Source organism: Quercus lobata, chromosome 9 (assembly GCF_001633185.2).
Source record: "Quercus lobata isolate SW786 chromosome 9, ValleyOak3.0 Primary Assembly, whole genome shotgun sequence".
NCBI lineage: Eukaryota > Viridiplantae > Streptophyta > Magnoliopsida > Fagales > Fagaceae > Quercus > Quercus lobata.
The window spans coordinates 18,737,866-18,754,698 of record NC_044912.1 but is presented as its reverse complement, the minus strand read 5'-3'; the positions used below and the strand labels follow the sequence as shown (position 1 = coordinate 18,754,698).

The following is a 16,833-nucleotide window of genomic DNA, read 5'->3' as shown; positions in this document are numbered from 1 at the left end:
CTAAATATTTTTTTACTGGGCTATGCAAAAATTTCCAAGTAAATTACACCTCATTGCCACATGGACTAATTGTCACCTACATGCATGTTTGAGAATGCGGTGTGTACTTTGTAAATGAAAATTTCTAATATGACTTCAAGTAATCTCGCACAAATAATACACCTTCTATATATGCCTTCAACTTTGTATATGAGAACCTCTAATATGTTTAGAATAAAGTTTCTCTCTTCAAACTTCTTTAAAAAAAATTAACATGATTATATATTTTGAAAATCTAATAATCAGATATTACTTTTATTTGATCTATAAACATACTTTTTATGCATAATTTAAGACTATAGAAAATTAAAATTTATTTAAACGCTTGATTGATGACATTACTATTGGCTTTTTATCTTTTTGAAATTTTACAAATATTGAGAATATAATAAGAAAATGCAATATAATAGTTGATTGTCAAAATTTACATCCAATAAAAAAATATAAAGGAAGTTATTTGAAGAGGTTTTTTTTTTTTTTTTTTTTTTTTTCAAACTTTGTCCACATATTTATATGCATTCAAGATTTTCTTGAAAGATAAATTTTCACAAATTTTTCTTTTAGCCCAAATGGTTTGAACTTTGAAGTAGATGCAACAATAGATATATTATATATAGTAAATTGTATTGGTAATGACCACTTAATCTTTCAATTGAAAATAAAAGATATTAAAAACAAAACTTAGATACAATTTCTTAGGTCTATTGGATCAAAGTACCCTTATTCAAAATGAGAGAGAGAGAGAGATTGATGCATTTCTCAAACAACTTCAGCAATAGAGTACTACAATTAAGTATATAATTTGTTATTTACATTCGGAGTTTCAAAAGGTAGCTTCTAGTACATGATATTATCTTTGATTGGAAAATGGAGGCAAATTAGGAGTCCTCCAATATCAACCAAAGGGAGCATATAAATAGAAACTTAAGCTTCAATCTGTTTCCCTTGTGGGAATCTGACTCTGAATACATGCTCTTCACCTGTGAGTTTATCTACCTTAACAACCCACTGACTCTTACCAATTTCACACCTGCTGGCAATTTTAGCCACTAGCAACCCTTCTCCTATAGGTAACAATTGAGTTCTTGATCCACTAGACCACCAAGATCCTTTACAAAATGCATTATACCCCACAATAACCACACCACTTTGCCTCCTTACCTTTTGCACAGCTTTAAAAATTCCTTCATGGTTCTCAAGATTACAATCAATAAGCACAAAATCTGCTTCCCTATATTGGGTTTGCACTAGCTTTTGAGCTTCCCCTATAACAAATTCAACATGACATGCATCAAGGCCTAGGACTTCCTTTGATAGCTGCACTTCTTCAATCCCACCAAGGATGCAAACTACACGGCCACAGGTTTGGTGAGCGGCAGCCACCAATGCTAGGGTGTTGGAGTCGGCAGCACCAGCACATGCCACAACCATCAATTGTGCATTGTTGCCTGCAGCTATTGCTGAAATAAACTCAGCTACATCTGGCTCTTTAGCTCTTTGTCCCTACATTAAGATCACAACAATCAGTAAGTTAAAATTGAAAAAGGATATGAAATAATTGAATCTATGACACCAATGGGATTCTTTGAAGCCCTTTATTGAAGGATAAGAAACTTTACTACCATTTGAGCTAACTATAATTGTTCATAAATATGTTGAAAAATAAAGGGTTTGAACACTCACCATTTTCAAAGTATCGAGGTAGGCTTTTGTGGCATTCTCAGCAGACCAGCAAGCCATATTTTGCTTAGGGTATCTTTTTCTCTCTTTGATCTTCAGCTTTCAATGGTTTGGTATAGGTTTTGGATAGAAGTAGAAGAGGCCCTTCAAGCTTGGAATGATTGATGCCTTGGCCTTGTGCGCTAGACTATATATAGAGGGGCAACTGATTGGTCAACGAAGTAGCTTTAGACCAAGTTAACTTAAGGATGCTATAATTTCAAAAATTACAGTGTCATTCCAATTTTCCAAAATTACAGGGTTAGGTATATATTTGATAATTTTAGATTAGGTGGTTAGAGGAAACTACCACAGTTCATTAGAAAATTTCAGACTTCGGTTTTTCTTTTTTCATCACTGTATAAATTAAGGTTAATTTGGCGACACACAACGAGAACAAACTAACCCCTCCAACCTCTGTGAAGATAAGACTGATCCTATATCTTTAGTACAATGCCTGGAGATTTGATCATTTGAGTTGGATGGCATATATTCATAATAATATGGTTAACAGATGCCTTAAGGCCTAAGGGTATTGATTTAAGAAATTTTTTTTGATAATTTTTTTTTGTATATTTTCTTGAAAATTGTATCAAAACTTTTTTTTTTAAAATGTCTTTTTAACAAGTGTCCCGAGGGCATCCGTCACATTCATGTTCAATATAGATGAAAAAAGTTATCTCCTCAATTTATAACCTATATGCTCAACAAATAAATATTGACGAAACACCATTTCATTTACTAATTTATTTATTCAAAACCGGTTTGCCTATGTAGCTGAATTGAGTCAATTGACACCTCAAGGTGTAGGGGTAAAAAGGTTCGAATTGCAGACTTAGCAGTATATTGTAATTATCTATTAAAAAAAAGAGAATCAATTTATCATTTTTTATTTTTTGGCAACAACTCATCTAAACTCCATTACATTTACCTCATTTACAAAATATAAAAAATTAAATTAAAGTAACAAACTTTATTGTCATATCTTCAAGAAATCAAAATCTCAATGTTTTAGAGGATACTTACCTGATTGAAAATTTTCAACTTGAATAAAATAAATGCAAATAAAGATAAAAATATAACACATTAGATTAGTCCTATAATATCATATTGTTGACCCAGAAAGATCTTAGGTGAGTTTCCTGGACACTAACTTAATAATTATTTATTTTTATAAATTGGACTTGCATTATAAAGCCAAGCTATACCTCGTGCCCCATATATTCTTCAATTAGCTGTCATGTTCTAAATCGATTGGACAACATAAATTTTTAATATTTAAACGATATTGAAAAATAAAAAAAGACAGAAATTAAGTAAAATTTTGTTTTGTGTTTCTTTTAGAGACAAACCAAATAAATTTCACGCTAACTGAGACAGCAGCCCAACAAAGGTACGTATTATTAAAATCTTAAGTTTAAGGATTTAACATTAGATTGGTGCAAAACCATGTGCGAGTTGCGACATGTACGAAGTCCTCTTACGTACGGGTTGTCTTGCAACTTGTATAATAAAAGAATATCCAGGGAAAAAAAATTATATATATAACAGCAAAAAAACTAGACTAAAATTGAAAAAAAGAAAAAAAAAGTAACTAAAATGAAAAAAAAAAAAAAGTAAATGAAAATGGAATCATAATAATATGAGGGTCTTTTGGCGTTCAACGTTGTAGTGGCTCAATTTTCTTTTCATTTATTTAGTGGCAAAATCTTAAAAATTAAAATGTTACTTATCGAAAAAATAAAGCCCAACTTTAAAAAAGAAAAAGTTAGAGCGGAAGATTCGAATTCTAAACATTTCATTAGAAACACTAAGAAATGTCAATTGAAGTGTTGTACATTAACAAGATTGTTAACAAGTCCAACATACTTAAATGCCACAAAGAGACATCTATTAATTTTCTTTTGATACTTACTTTTCAGTCTAATTACTCTCATTAAACAACTTTTGGCGAATGACACATCTCCAATTGATGTAGAATAGATAACACAAGCCTTCTTGGAGTAGCAAGGGCACTGGAAGTCAAGGCACAAGATTAAGGGGGTTGTTAGTAGAGACCGTCGAGGTGACGATGTTGAAATTGCATGAAATTTGGCAAGTTGAAGGGAAACGAATTTTTGATCCAAACTTGAGACAGTTGCCTTGAGGGTTGCCCAAATTTAGGTGAATTTCTTTGTTAAAGCCCCGAAAACAATGTTTTTGCTATTTTTAATAATTTTTTTCCTTAATAACTTTTAATTTAAAGTCAGAATAAGGTCTCATCTGTTTTAAAACGTCTCTTAAAGACAATATTTTCAATTTCCACAATTATCTAAATTTTGCAATTTTTGGCAAAAATTACTATTTTGCCACCTAATTATGTGATTAGCATGAATTAAGGTTTCTGGACATTTTCCTAACCGCCTTAGGGTTTCTTTTTTACTATTTAAACATATTGTAGCCTTCAGAGCAATTTAGTTTTTAGATTTGTAAAAATACAAACTTTGTCTATTTTTCTCTATGAATTTCAGAACCTTATCACCTTCTAGATTTAAGGGACTCCTCATGGATTCGAGATTTTCATTCAGAAACTAACATGTTTTTTCAAAAAGTAACGTGTTTTTTTTTCCTTGTAACTTCCATGACATCACAAATTTATACATACTTTATTAAAAGAGATTTTATAAGTCAAAGAATTTTGTAGCTCATACACTAATCGGTCTTTTCCATAAGTCACGTGGATCCAAATATCTAGCCTTTCCCTCACTAAAACATTTTTTTTTATAAGAGTTAAATACATATTGGAAATTTGTTGGGCCTTGTACACCTCCCTAGCTATGATGTATCTTTGCAATTTGCATGCAATGTAATCTAATTTTCCAACTTCCAACCCAATTAGGTTGACAAAGTTTTCACCACAAGTCCACAATTTATAGTATCTGTATTCTCACTCTACTAGCTAGCTAGCTAGTTACTTCATTATTTATTTTTGTAGTTTTCATTTTTTGTCCTTGCAATATTTGTAGTTAATTATTTTCTTTGTCAACACATCTAATTAAGCGTCTACTTGTAGTTGTATGACACAAAAACAACATGACTGAAGTTGGATTACTGCAAAGGTTGTACATTCACCTATATTCCTACACAACAGTTTTCTTCTTGATAACTTGGGAGTTTTCATCCGAAGCAAGAATGCCTAACTACGTAAACTAGCTTTATGACTCAGGCCAAAAGCTAGTGTAGTTCGTATAGTACTAGTATTTCATTATTTATCATAATTGAGTGGTGTATGATTTTGTTTTTGGGGAGCTAAAATTATAAACTAAAAAATTCATTTCACAAATAGGAAACCCTCTATAAAAATAATTTACAGTAATATAGCATATCCAATTCCATCTTACCTTGTTTATTTTAGCACTAATATAGTCAGGCCTAAAAAATTTGGGACTAAGATTTGGTTGTTATTGTTGATGATGATGATAATAATGATCACTTGGGCGATCTGACTACACGAACGCCTTACTTGTCAGCTAGCCAAGATGCCATGTCAACAACACCATGCTTATCATCATTAGGCTTTTTGCAATTAGAAATGCCTAAGATAGAAGAAAACTATATTCTTTTTCCACATTCAATGATCCCCTCTAAAAAATACAGAATTTTATCAGAAACTTAGCTGGCTCAATGGCTTATTACAAGTCTGGTCTAGTTCTTGCCCCCCAACAAGGCAAACAGAGATCTAGATCGGATCAAGCTGCTTCCCTTACAAGGACATTGATAACAAAGAAACCCGATGTATAAATAGTCTGTCTTGTGGTCTCAAATCTCAATTGCATCATATAAGGTGCCCCATTTGTCTGATTTTGCTGGAGATATTATGCAATTTTGGAGGTAGTGGCCAACTTGGATATTTCTTGATCTTTCTTTAAAGTTTTTCATGAATTTACTTTCCTTTTCCTTGGTTGCGATTGGGATTCCAAGAATCTATAAGAAAATGCAGGGAATGTGAGGAAATTATGAGAAATGGGGGATTGTATAGACTATAGAATAAACAAAGTAGTGGGTATGGGTATAAAGATTCTGACTTGATAAGTTATGCATCCTGGGAGGGAAACATGTCTACATGGGCCTACATGCAAAAAATGCCTCGTAGCGCGGTACCTTATATTGTACAAGAACCTTGCTATATATATATATATATATATATATATATAATACTGAATAATGTTTCTAAAAACAATTACTTATTAATCTTTTGGATGATTTGTTTGTCACATACCTTGCATATATATATATATGCTTGGGCATGCATTTTCACGTGTGGAGATGTATATGCGTTGGCTAGAGGTGTTATTGGCTTATTGCACATGTTTATGAACTTCTTTTGTGATGGATTGCATTATGAAATAAGCAAATCTAGGTGTCTCAACTCATTGGCCATCCAAATTCGTTTTAAAGAAAGTCAGCTTGAGAGAACAAGTTGCAATTCTTCTTGTTTTGTAATTGGTTTTGTTAGAGAAGAGTTAGATTTCTTTTTTCAAAGGGAGAGCAAAGCTACACATGCATAAATGTATTGTAAGTTTTTTTAATATTGAGGGGGCAGGGAGACATTAGTAAAATGATGTATATATTATAAAAATTATAAAAGGGATACCCTCGTTACTCGTTAGTGCATGTTCTTGTAGAGCAAGTTGACAAACTATATAGATTTTGAAATTTGTGACTGTGCTAACTCTCTATATAATTGATGATTTATTATCATTAGTTCAGCACACCAATTAATTTCTTTTTTTGATGTAGGCAGGATTCCTAATAAGTTTAGTGGACTCATTTTTAGCAGTCTAGTACATTCAAACTAAACAAAGTATCATTAACTATTAGTAAACAAACGTACTAGCTAGAAATTAAGCTCATTAACAAACTGTATGCCTATTTTGTCAAATGTGCTGTTTGTATAATCATCAGAATGTTTCTTCTACAATCACCGGAATGTCAATGAGCGTACAAATGCACGCATTGTTAACAATATTTTTGTGTTAAGTATATTATCTGTATAATCAAAGTCTTAAAAAAACGTGTAATTAAGTGTACAAAATTCTTATTTTTACAAGATTTGAGAAAAGTAGATAGACAGTCTTATCTCCAAATTTTTTTTAAAAGAGGTTTAGCCTAAATTACAACTTCAATATATATGTGCTTCTATATGTTTATCGATGATAACAACATTCCAAATTTTGTACTACTCCATGAGAGGCTATTGAAAGTAACCCATTAAACCATCCAGGCCTTGGTTTAAGCCCTCATTCGTTTAAGCCCAAAACAAAATCAGGCAGGACTCATGAGACAAGAAGACTAAAAAGCCCAATACATGATGGATCCTGAACCTGAAGCAATTCTTGTAAGACATCTGGCCTCAGAAATTGAGCCAATCTGCTTGGGTGGAAAAAGGCTCATAACTTGGATCGTTCATAGCAAAAATGTCCACGAGCCACCTATCTACATTGGAACATTAGTGCATCACACATTTGCACCCACTCAGAGCCAGAGGCTTTCTTTCTTTTTTGGATGAAATTACAGGCTTCAGCCCAGAGGTTGCATTCTAAACTCTAAAAGCAATAAGTTACATATAGATGGGCATTACAAACTCTCCCATCAATGTGGTCCAGTCTAAAGCTCAGTAAATAAGTTTGGTTTGAGAAGCAGACCATCTGAATCCTGGGGTACAATCTTATGTATCTATCTTTCCTCTCACAGCGCGTGGCCATATGAGGTCCAAATACTGAGCTATCGAATGTAAATTTCTGATTTTTCCTGTTTTGAATTTCTTTTTCGTAAGTGTCTCTTTCCAAATATGGCAAGAGACACAGCCAACCTTGCGTGGCCATATGAGGTCCAAATACTGAGCTATCGAATGTAAATTTCTGATACTTGAGATTTTCTTTTTCTTTTTTTTAATAGTAGAAATGGAAAATCATTTTTTCCTGTTTTGAATTTCATTTTCGTAAGTGTCTCTTTCCAAATATGGCAAGAGACACAGCCAACCTTGCTACATTCAGCTCACTAATCTATCAAGTAATTGTTAGTATACATGTTGGTTCAAAGTTCTTTGAGTTAGAACTACATGCATTTTCCAAGAGTTTTGTTATTCATTGCCATTATCTCATCTCCTTTATGAAAATGATTATGGTTTGAATCCCCCACTCTCATTGTCGTAAGTTATAACTATTGAATTATTTGATTTTTTTTTTTCCATGCATACAATAAATCTAGGTTTCATCATGAAAACCAAACACCATTCATTTTCTTCTTGAATTTCATTGGATGAAAAGCCAAAATCAACCTTTTTAAAATAAGCTTTAGGAAGATCGGATACACCAAGTGTTTGTTTGAGAACAATTTATTTAGCTTTTTGCTAAAAGTGTGCTAAAATATATTTGTATCTTGAAAAATTTTGAAAAGTAAGTTTTTTATTTTTTTTTTATTTTTAAATGTACATAAAAACTAAAAAATGAAACTAATGTAAAAAAGGCTACATATATATATATAAGGGTTGAGTTTAAGTTATACATAGTGTAACTCTAAGTAATGTTATACCACTTAATATTTTTTAATTTAATGCAAATTTTGACAAATCTACCGTTAAATTACATTATCTTCGTATATTCTCTGTGCCTGCAAAATTTCAAGGTGATAAAAAATTAATAACCATGTCATCAATCAATTTTTTAAATTCAAATTTTTGTAGTTAAAATAATGTATAAAAGATGAGTTTATGGATCGAATTGTAAATAACATTCGATTGGTATAAAAATTGGTATACATATTTAGAACACATAGAATATGTAATCCAACAATAAAATTTTCAAAATATAAATTCATTAACAAGTTATTGGGTGGTGTAACGTTACTTAGAGTCACACCATGTGTAATTTGATCTCAACCTTACACACACACCATTCTCTTGGATATTCTTACCGCATGTCACACACATCATGAGATCTATAAAGTCATTAGTTGGAAATCTTTAGTCAACATCTCAAGGCCACTCCAAAAATATTTATCCGTGTTACAAACAAACAATAAATAAATCCCATTATTCATAAGATTGTCAAATGCTTAAATTTGAATAATATTTTTAAATAAAATTAAATAAACAACCTTGAAAAAAAAAATTAACTTGTTCAATGGTTTTACAAATCAAAGTTAGTAGTTGATCAAGCCTATATGACTATATTTTATAAGGCAGACCCGCAGACCAACGCTCCATGATCCGATTGGTCAAAACGGTTAAAATACAAAACAACGTAACGGACCCGATATCCCTACTTTAAACCCCACAGTGCAACCGCCCTTACCCTATCACCACCTTTACTGTACACACACTTCAAACGGAAATATCCAAATCAGACGGACGACAAAACCCCAGGAAAAAACGCGCTCTCTCTCTTTCTATCAGTACCCTCCCTAAAAATACCATTTTATTATTCGTTAAACGAAACAGAGACTCTCAGGTTGAGAAAGTTGGTTACTTGGTCTCAGTTTCAGAAAGAATTCAAACACAGAGAGAGAGAGAGAGAGAGAGATGGGAAATATATCGTGTGTGTTTTGTGGGTGCGTAGAGCAAGCGAGCGTAGGAGTGGTGGAGAGGTGGGGCCGGTTCGAGAGATTGGCTGAGCCTGGCCTTCATTTCTTCAACCCTCTCGCCGGTCAATGCTTCGCCGGTTATCTCTCCACCAGGATTTCCTCTCTCGATGTCAAAATCGAGACCAAAACCAAGGTCTCACTGAAATTTCGATTTTCTTTTTCTTTTTTTTGGAATTTTTTAGATTGCGAATCTTTGTTTATTGTGCGTTTTACGCCGAAAATGGCGTCGTTTTTGGTTGTTGAGAAAATTTGGAGAATTCGGATTTTGTTTTGAAATTAGGTCAGGTTTTGAATTTGTGGAGTCGATTGGAAATGAAAACAGAGTTTGTTTGTTTGTTTGTTTGTAGTGAATGTGATATAGTTGTTTTCGCGATTTGTTAAGGTTGATTGGAGCAGCATTGCTTCTACATAGGTCTACCACTGATATAATTTTCGTTATGCGCCAATAATTTGTGTGCTTAAAGTTATTGTAATTGGAACCATGAAATGGATTTGTTGAAATTTGTTTGGTGGTTCCTTTGTGGAAATTATGTAGCAGTTGAGAATTTCCGTTTTTTTTTTTTTGTAGGGGAAAACAGAGTTTGCACTGTGCCTTTTCAATTAGAGGGTCATAACTCATAAATGTAATGTAAAGTTTGTTTGTTTGTTTTAGTGCATAAGGAACTAATAGATTAGTGGGAGGATTGTGAGTATGAGGAGGCGAGAGCTCCTGTGCATAACGCATGAATGAAATGCGGACACTTCATTTGGGGTGGTGTGCCTGTATCATACTGGTGTCATATCCGCCATTTCATGTTATAATTTTTTAGAAATTGCTCGTGTCAATTTGTCATACCCGTACCTGTATTCATGTCTTCTTAGTGGAATTCTGAATAGGGGGGAACATAAGAATTTTTTTTACATAAGTGTTGAAAACATCGAGTGTGACACATTTTTTTTGTGCACATTTGAGGATGCTCTTCTAAGAAAGGTGAATGTAGAATATGGTTTAGGACAATGCTACTCCTTCAAGTCAAATAAAATTTGAACTTCGAGAAGCATTCTCTTTCTATCTGCTTGTTTGGGACAGCTTATGTTCATTGGTTTATTGGGATTAAAAAATAAGCTGGATAACTTGGTCTAAATATTATTACATCAACACGGAGCTTTACCTATTGTAAGGTATATTAAAATTTTGAGTTGTCAGTATGGTATAGCAGCTTTATTTATTTTATTTGTATGTATATTTCACAATATCTATTGTAAGGTGAGACATTTTGTTGTTCTATCAGAGTAATTAGTTATAACAACTGATTCTACAGGACAATGTTTTTGTGCAATTGATTTGCTCAATTCAATACCGAGTTATTAAAGAAAATGCTGATGATGCATTTTATGAGTTGCAAAATCCCAAAGAGCAGATTCAGGCTTATGTATTCGATGGTAACTTTCTTAGTTTCAGCTTGTTTCTTGCATAAACTCTCCCATTCTTTCTTGATTTTTGCCCTTTCTCATAGATGTTTTTCATTTGCATTTTAAGTTGTTCGAGCTCTAGTTCCGAGAATGAATTTGGATGATCTCTTTGAACAAAAGGGCGAGGTTGCTAAATCTGTCTTGGAGGAACTTGAGAAGGTATCTGGATGCTTTTTGTTAGATTTTCAATTACTTTTTAATGTCACATGTATATTATGTTAATTGTAGGTCTTGTTGCATCTGGGCCCTTTTTTCTTGCTTGTTTATTGTCTCCTGGAAATCTATGATTTCTTGTTTTGCTTCACTCAGTTTCCATAACTGGATGCTTTCTTCTTAATTGTGCACTACACATCTTTTCCTGCTTTAACATATGAAATTTTATGATGTGGAATCTTTCATTTCTTTATAAATGGTGTTAAATAAGTTTTGAAAATATCATGTTGATGAGATAGTCAATTGAAGGTAGGAATAATGTTAGAATACTAAGAACTTTGAAGGGAAACTAGTGCTCTATGTGCCTGCATACTTTTGTGACGGCAAATTGGCATCTTTTTTGTGGAAATTTTTACTCATTAAAAAGAAATTAAAAAGGAAAAATAAGAAAAGAGAAAGACTGCTCTCTCAGGCTCCTGTGCGCTGGCCTCTACATGTTTTCATAACTTATAAGTGAATTGTTCACCAAATCATCTGGTCTGGACTCTGGACTGCTACTCCTATAGGCTAATAGCAACTTATTGTGCCATTGCTTAAATTGTTTTATTTGACATGGTGAAATATCCATCAAAAGATAAAATTGTTTTCATCTGCTTTTATGCTTTTTTTCTCCATTATGAAATATGTTGCCACCTTGTGTAAATGCATAAGGATTTATACATCATAAGTTGAAATCATTGCTCAGGTGATGGGAGCATATGGATATAGCATAGAACACATGTTAATGGTTGACATAATACCTGATCCCTCTGTGCGCAGGGCAATGAATGAGATAAATGCAGGTAACCTTTTACATTTTCCTACTCTTTCTACCTTTTTAATTTTTATTTTTGCTGAATAGTATATCTGGACTTGATTTCTCATTTTAACATATTGTTGAAACATACATATTTTGAGACTCAACTGGATGTTGCTCCTGTTGTAAGTGGGGAGGGATGGTTGGTTGACTTAGGTCTTAGGTTTGGGGGTTCATGTATATAAAAAAAAAATAATAAAAAAATTAAAAAAATAAAAAAAACTTATGGAAAAAAGGGAAAAAAATTAGGTCTTAGGTTCAAGTGTTTTTGTACAAAGTATTTGAAGATCGACCATGTCTGACTGATTAGTGGTACATGACAAGCTACTTGCATGAATAAAAGCTTAATTTCGCTCCTGGTCTTGAGGGCCAAATTTAAAGAAATCTCCTATAGAAGATTTTGGACTATATATCATAAAGCAAAAAAAAAAGATTGTTATGTAATTCCTCCCAACCATGGTAAGCGGGGAAATGTATTTGGTATCTCTCTCTCTCAATTGGGAGCAATCTATCAAAAGGCTGGGCCCCATCATCAATTTGTAGATTCAAAGTATTTGCTCAATAATGAAAGAAAAATTAGGTTTCTCATGGTTTCCTGTTAGTTTCTTTAATTCAATGTCATTTCTCATTGTTTCCTTTGTTCTATAAGAAGTATATCATAAATCCTGGGCTAGTGTATGCCATAATATCTCCAATTATTCTGACAACAGACTTTTCAAATACTTGTACATGATTCATTAATACTGCAATTTTATAATTGAAAGTTTGTTACATCATCTTCATGAGTTCCAGAATGGGAACATATACTAGCTTCAGCCCCCTTCAGGCATTGTTTGTCACTTTATGCAATCCATTTTGGACGTTTTCTCAGTTTTTTTTTTTTTTTTTGGGTTCCAACTTTCAATGTATCTGTAGTGGTCAATTATTACCAACGTATACCCTAAAGTTTGGATGGAGGGAGATGAGGGAAGAGTAGAGAAGAGAAGAATGGAAGATGACTAAAATGTAAATTTTAGTATATTCCAGTCACTTTTCCCTCTACACTCTCCTCTCCTCTCCCTCTGTTCCAAACATATCATTATTCTTTTTTTCTTTTTCTTTTTTTATGTATACATTTATAGTTTGGGGATGGAGGGATTTGAACCCTGGATGTCTCATTCAGAAACACCAGGACATGCCAAACATACCATTATTCTTGCTACTGATGGAAGTTGAAGAAAGTCTGGTCCATTATCCTGAGTTTGTATGTAACTAACTAGTCTAATATTGTTTCACTTTTACAGCTCAAAGACTTCAGCTAGCTAGTGTATACAAGGGAGAATCAGAGAAGGTGCTCATAGTCAAAAAAGCAGAAGCTGAAGCTGAAGCCAAATACCTAGGTGGTGTTGGTGTGGCCAGGCAGAGGCAGGCAATCACAGATGGCTTGAGAGAGAACATTGTGAACTTCTCTCACAAGGTGGAGGGCACCTCGGCAAAGGAAGTGATGGATCTGATCATGGTCACTCAATACTTTGATACGATTAAAGACCTCGGCAACTCTTCAAAGAACACTACTGTGTTTATTCCTCATGGCCCTGGTCATGTTAGGGATATTGGTGATCAGATACGTAATGGTGTGATGGAGGCAGCCAGTGGTCAGGCAAGTGTTGAGTAATTTATGTACAGTCAAACCTCCGAACATATATCCCTCTATATGATATATTACGATGAAAAAATACCCTTTTTTTCCTGTTGAATTTTGAACAAAAGGATGGTGTTTATATTGGTATAGTAATAGAGTGTTGATATATGGTCAATGAGATTTCAGCTGGTTTTTCTTCTACTGTACAAGGATGCTAATTATAAGGATTTTGCTACTGAGCTTGCATATATACTGTTTATTTCTTAATTGGCACTGGCGCAAATTTCAAATAGAACTAGGTTTTTTGGAAACTCAAATAGAACTAGTTTTGGTTCACCATTTATTTAGTTCCTTTTTTTATACGAATGGGAATCACTATAAATTTTAGATTAAATTACTAATTTGGTCCACACGGCAATTACTATAATTTTCAGGTAAAATTATTAATTCTGTCCACAAAGTATTAGGCAAAGATTAATATGATCCCCTAATTATTAATCATATCAATTTGGTCATTTAACTTATAAAATGACCAAATTGATATATTAAATAGGCTTAATATATTATAAGCTTATTTAAAAATCTTTATATACTATTTTCGTGTTTATGTGTTCTAATAAGTATTACTGTTTTTTAAAAATAAAATAAAAAATAAAAAAATTGGGATGTTTATACCATATTGGTTGTGTGTGTTAGAGTTTCAATCCTTATAGCCCCAAGCTACTACTGTAAAGGTTAGGTCCTTTTGTAGTGGTATTTTGGTTATGTAATATATTATAAGCCCGTTTAGACTACTACTGCAAAGGTTAGGCCATTTTGTAATGGTACTCTGGTGTTTTAATAAGTATTACTGTTTCCTCAAAAAAAAAAAAAAAAAAAAAAAACCCTTATAAAATGAAGGCAATGTTATTTTTTGTTTGACAAACTATTTCTCACTCAAGGATATGTTAACTTGATTTGGAAGTGGAGAAACTAAATTAACACCATTAATAAATTAGAACCAAAATGAATTTTTCCAAGAGTAAGAATCAAATTATTAATTGCTGATGACACTGTTATAATTTCTTGGACCTATTAAAAACTTCAAAAAATATGGAGATGAAACCCAAACACATGGATCAAGTTCATGGGTAACTCTTTTTTTTTTTTTTTTTTTCAAAAAAAATGTTCATGGGTAACTATTTCTTTGCAAAGAAAAGATACACGCGAGCCTTTTTATTCTTATGAAACAAAAAAAGGGGTAGGAGGGGGCATTAGGGAAGTTCATGTGTAACTCCTATATCATTGCAAAGAAAAGATACACACGAACCTTCTTTTTTCTTTTTTCTTTTTTAATGAAACAAAAAAAGTGGTAGGAGGGGGCATTAGGGAAGTCAATCTATTCATGTGTATCTTTTCTTGGAAAAGATATAGGATTTGTGATATAGAGGGCATAAAAGGCATATTAGTAACTTACTCTAGGCTCCATGAGTTACCTTGCAAATAGGCTTGTGTAAGGACTCGGATCACGACTTCAGCCCACTAAGAACAATGTGGGTCAGCCCAATAAGCCCAAAAAAATAAATTTGTTAAAGAGTGGATTTCACAAGCAAACTACAAGGCCATGTAAATTCAGGCTCAAGAATGATTAAGCTTAAGTTAAAAGGGAAAAAGACATAAATTCAACATGAAATCCTTCCCCGGGCAAATTCGAGGATATATTGTTCATATATTAATCAAGTAAAACCCTTTTACAATGAGTTCTAGTATTTTCTTTTCTCTCTGCTTTCTTTCAATCTCGTATGCCCATTTTTGTGGGGTTTATTTCCTTATATAGTTCCCTCCAATACAACCCAGCCCTCCATTTTGATTCTTAGTGAACCCTTTGGATGCTTGTCCCATCAAGACCCTTCTGGAGGTGATAGGAGGGGTTGTGAGCTATGAAGACATTGTTCATGTGTCATTTCCTCATCAGTGCAGTCAGTTCAGTTGGTGCAGTGCATTAAATGTGGAGTTGGCAGTCACCTTCTCAGATATTTTTTCTTTCCATTGTATACATGGCTCTGTTACCTTCCTTGGAGCTCATCTTTCCAGTACGGTTGACTACTTAAAATATTCTTAAGATGCCTCTACTCCTCGGGATCCTCAATTCACGTGTTGATTTTCCTTTCTTTCTCGATCGTCCTATCTGCACAACATGGGTCTTTAATCATCCTTAGACAGGGCCCATAGCCCAAAAATGTGCTCGAATCACTTGCTCCCACAACTTGTAATGCTTATAAGTCCATGAGAGGTACGCAATGCATAAGCTGAGTTACACCAAGGATCTCACTAGTTTGTTCTCTCAAAGATCAACAAACTAGATAGACTTATATATGTGTTGAGTAAGTTCACACCTATTGGGCAAATAACTACATTCATTATTTTATATCTACTAAATTATCATAATTGAGGAAAAAGTTTTATTTTAAACTAGTTTTGAGAAATCTCATCCAACTTATTATGTAGCAATTCATAAGACTATTCACACGATTCATTAAATCATTTTTTTTTTTTTTTTATAAAAAGTTCAATTAACTATTAAGTAGGTCATGTGACTAAAAATATATGTGGATAGTTTTTTAAATTGACACATGTTGGGTTTGAGAAATTTTCCCCCAAATCAGTTTGAGGAAAACCATATCCCATAACTAATTCTTTATTTTCTTGAAGTCTCAAATTTAGTAGATCTAATCATCCAGAACCATCGTTTCCCTTAGAAAAACAAACCAACTCAAATTAGATGGACCAGATTGCTCAGGTGGGTGCAAAATCGTACAAGCCCAATCCACCATGAAATCTAAAAGCCATATGCAAAAGGCGTCAAAATTCACTACCTAAACCTAAAGGCCCAAAACAAGCTACCAAGCACTGCCCAAGACTGGAGTAGCGGTGGAAGCTATTCTTACTACAAGCCATTTACTTACTACTTTCGCAAATAATAGACTAAAATAGTACAAATGAAATTGGCCCTTTTCTTTTTTGGGGATAAAAAACAAAAGATCACAAAGAAAGAAGTAACTGGCATAAAAGGGAGCAAGGGACAAAGAGGAGCACAAGTCAGTAACTCCTCATAGCAATAATAAATAAATTTAGTTGTAACTTTATCATGAAGATTTTAAATTCCAATTCATCCATTTTGAAATTTTGAGATTGGTGGATTGAATTTTACAGTGTCATTAACATTTAAACAAATATTAATTATTACTATTTTTTTTTTATCTATTTAACTTATTGATGTATCAAATTCAAATCAACACCTTTAAAAAAAAGGTGAAAAATATTTTAAAATTACATGATGAAATTACCCTAAAAACTTTGAAATATCTTAATGAAACGAAAACTATAATTC

General features: G+C 32.9%; 2 protein-coding genes across 2 annotated transcripts; one reads left to right on the top strand and one right to left on the bottom strand.

Annotated features, from left to right (window-relative positions):
• Positions 1 to 862: 862 nt before the first annotated feature.
• On the bottom strand, positions 863 to 1,856 carry LOC115959295. Its single transcript, XM_031077643.1, has 2 exons — positions 1,723 to 1,856; positions 863 to 1,542 (listed from the first exon to the last, which is right to left on the bottom strand). The coding sequence occupies exons 1-2, from the start codon at positions 1,777 to 1,779 to the stop codon at positions 964 to 966; spliced, it is 636 nt and encodes a 211-aa protein (XP_030933503.1). The 5' UTR covers positions 1,780 to 1,856; the 3' UTR covers positions 863 to 963.
• A 7,279-nt stretch (positions 1,857 to 9,135) lies between these two features.
• Positions 9,136 to 13,713, top strand: LOC115960537 (hypersensitive-induced response protein 4). Its single transcript, XM_031079470.1, has 5 exons — positions 9,136 to 9,514; positions 10,683 to 10,803; positions 10,901 to 10,992; positions 11,732 to 11,828; positions 13,126 to 13,713. The coding sequence occupies exons 1-5, from the start codon at positions 9,320 to 9,322 to the stop codon at positions 13,494 to 13,496; spliced, it is 876 nt and encodes a 291-aa protein (XP_030935330.1). The 5' UTR covers positions 9,136 to 9,319; the 3' UTR covers positions 13,497 to 13,713.
• Positions 13,714 to 16,833: the final 3,120 nt, after the last annotated feature.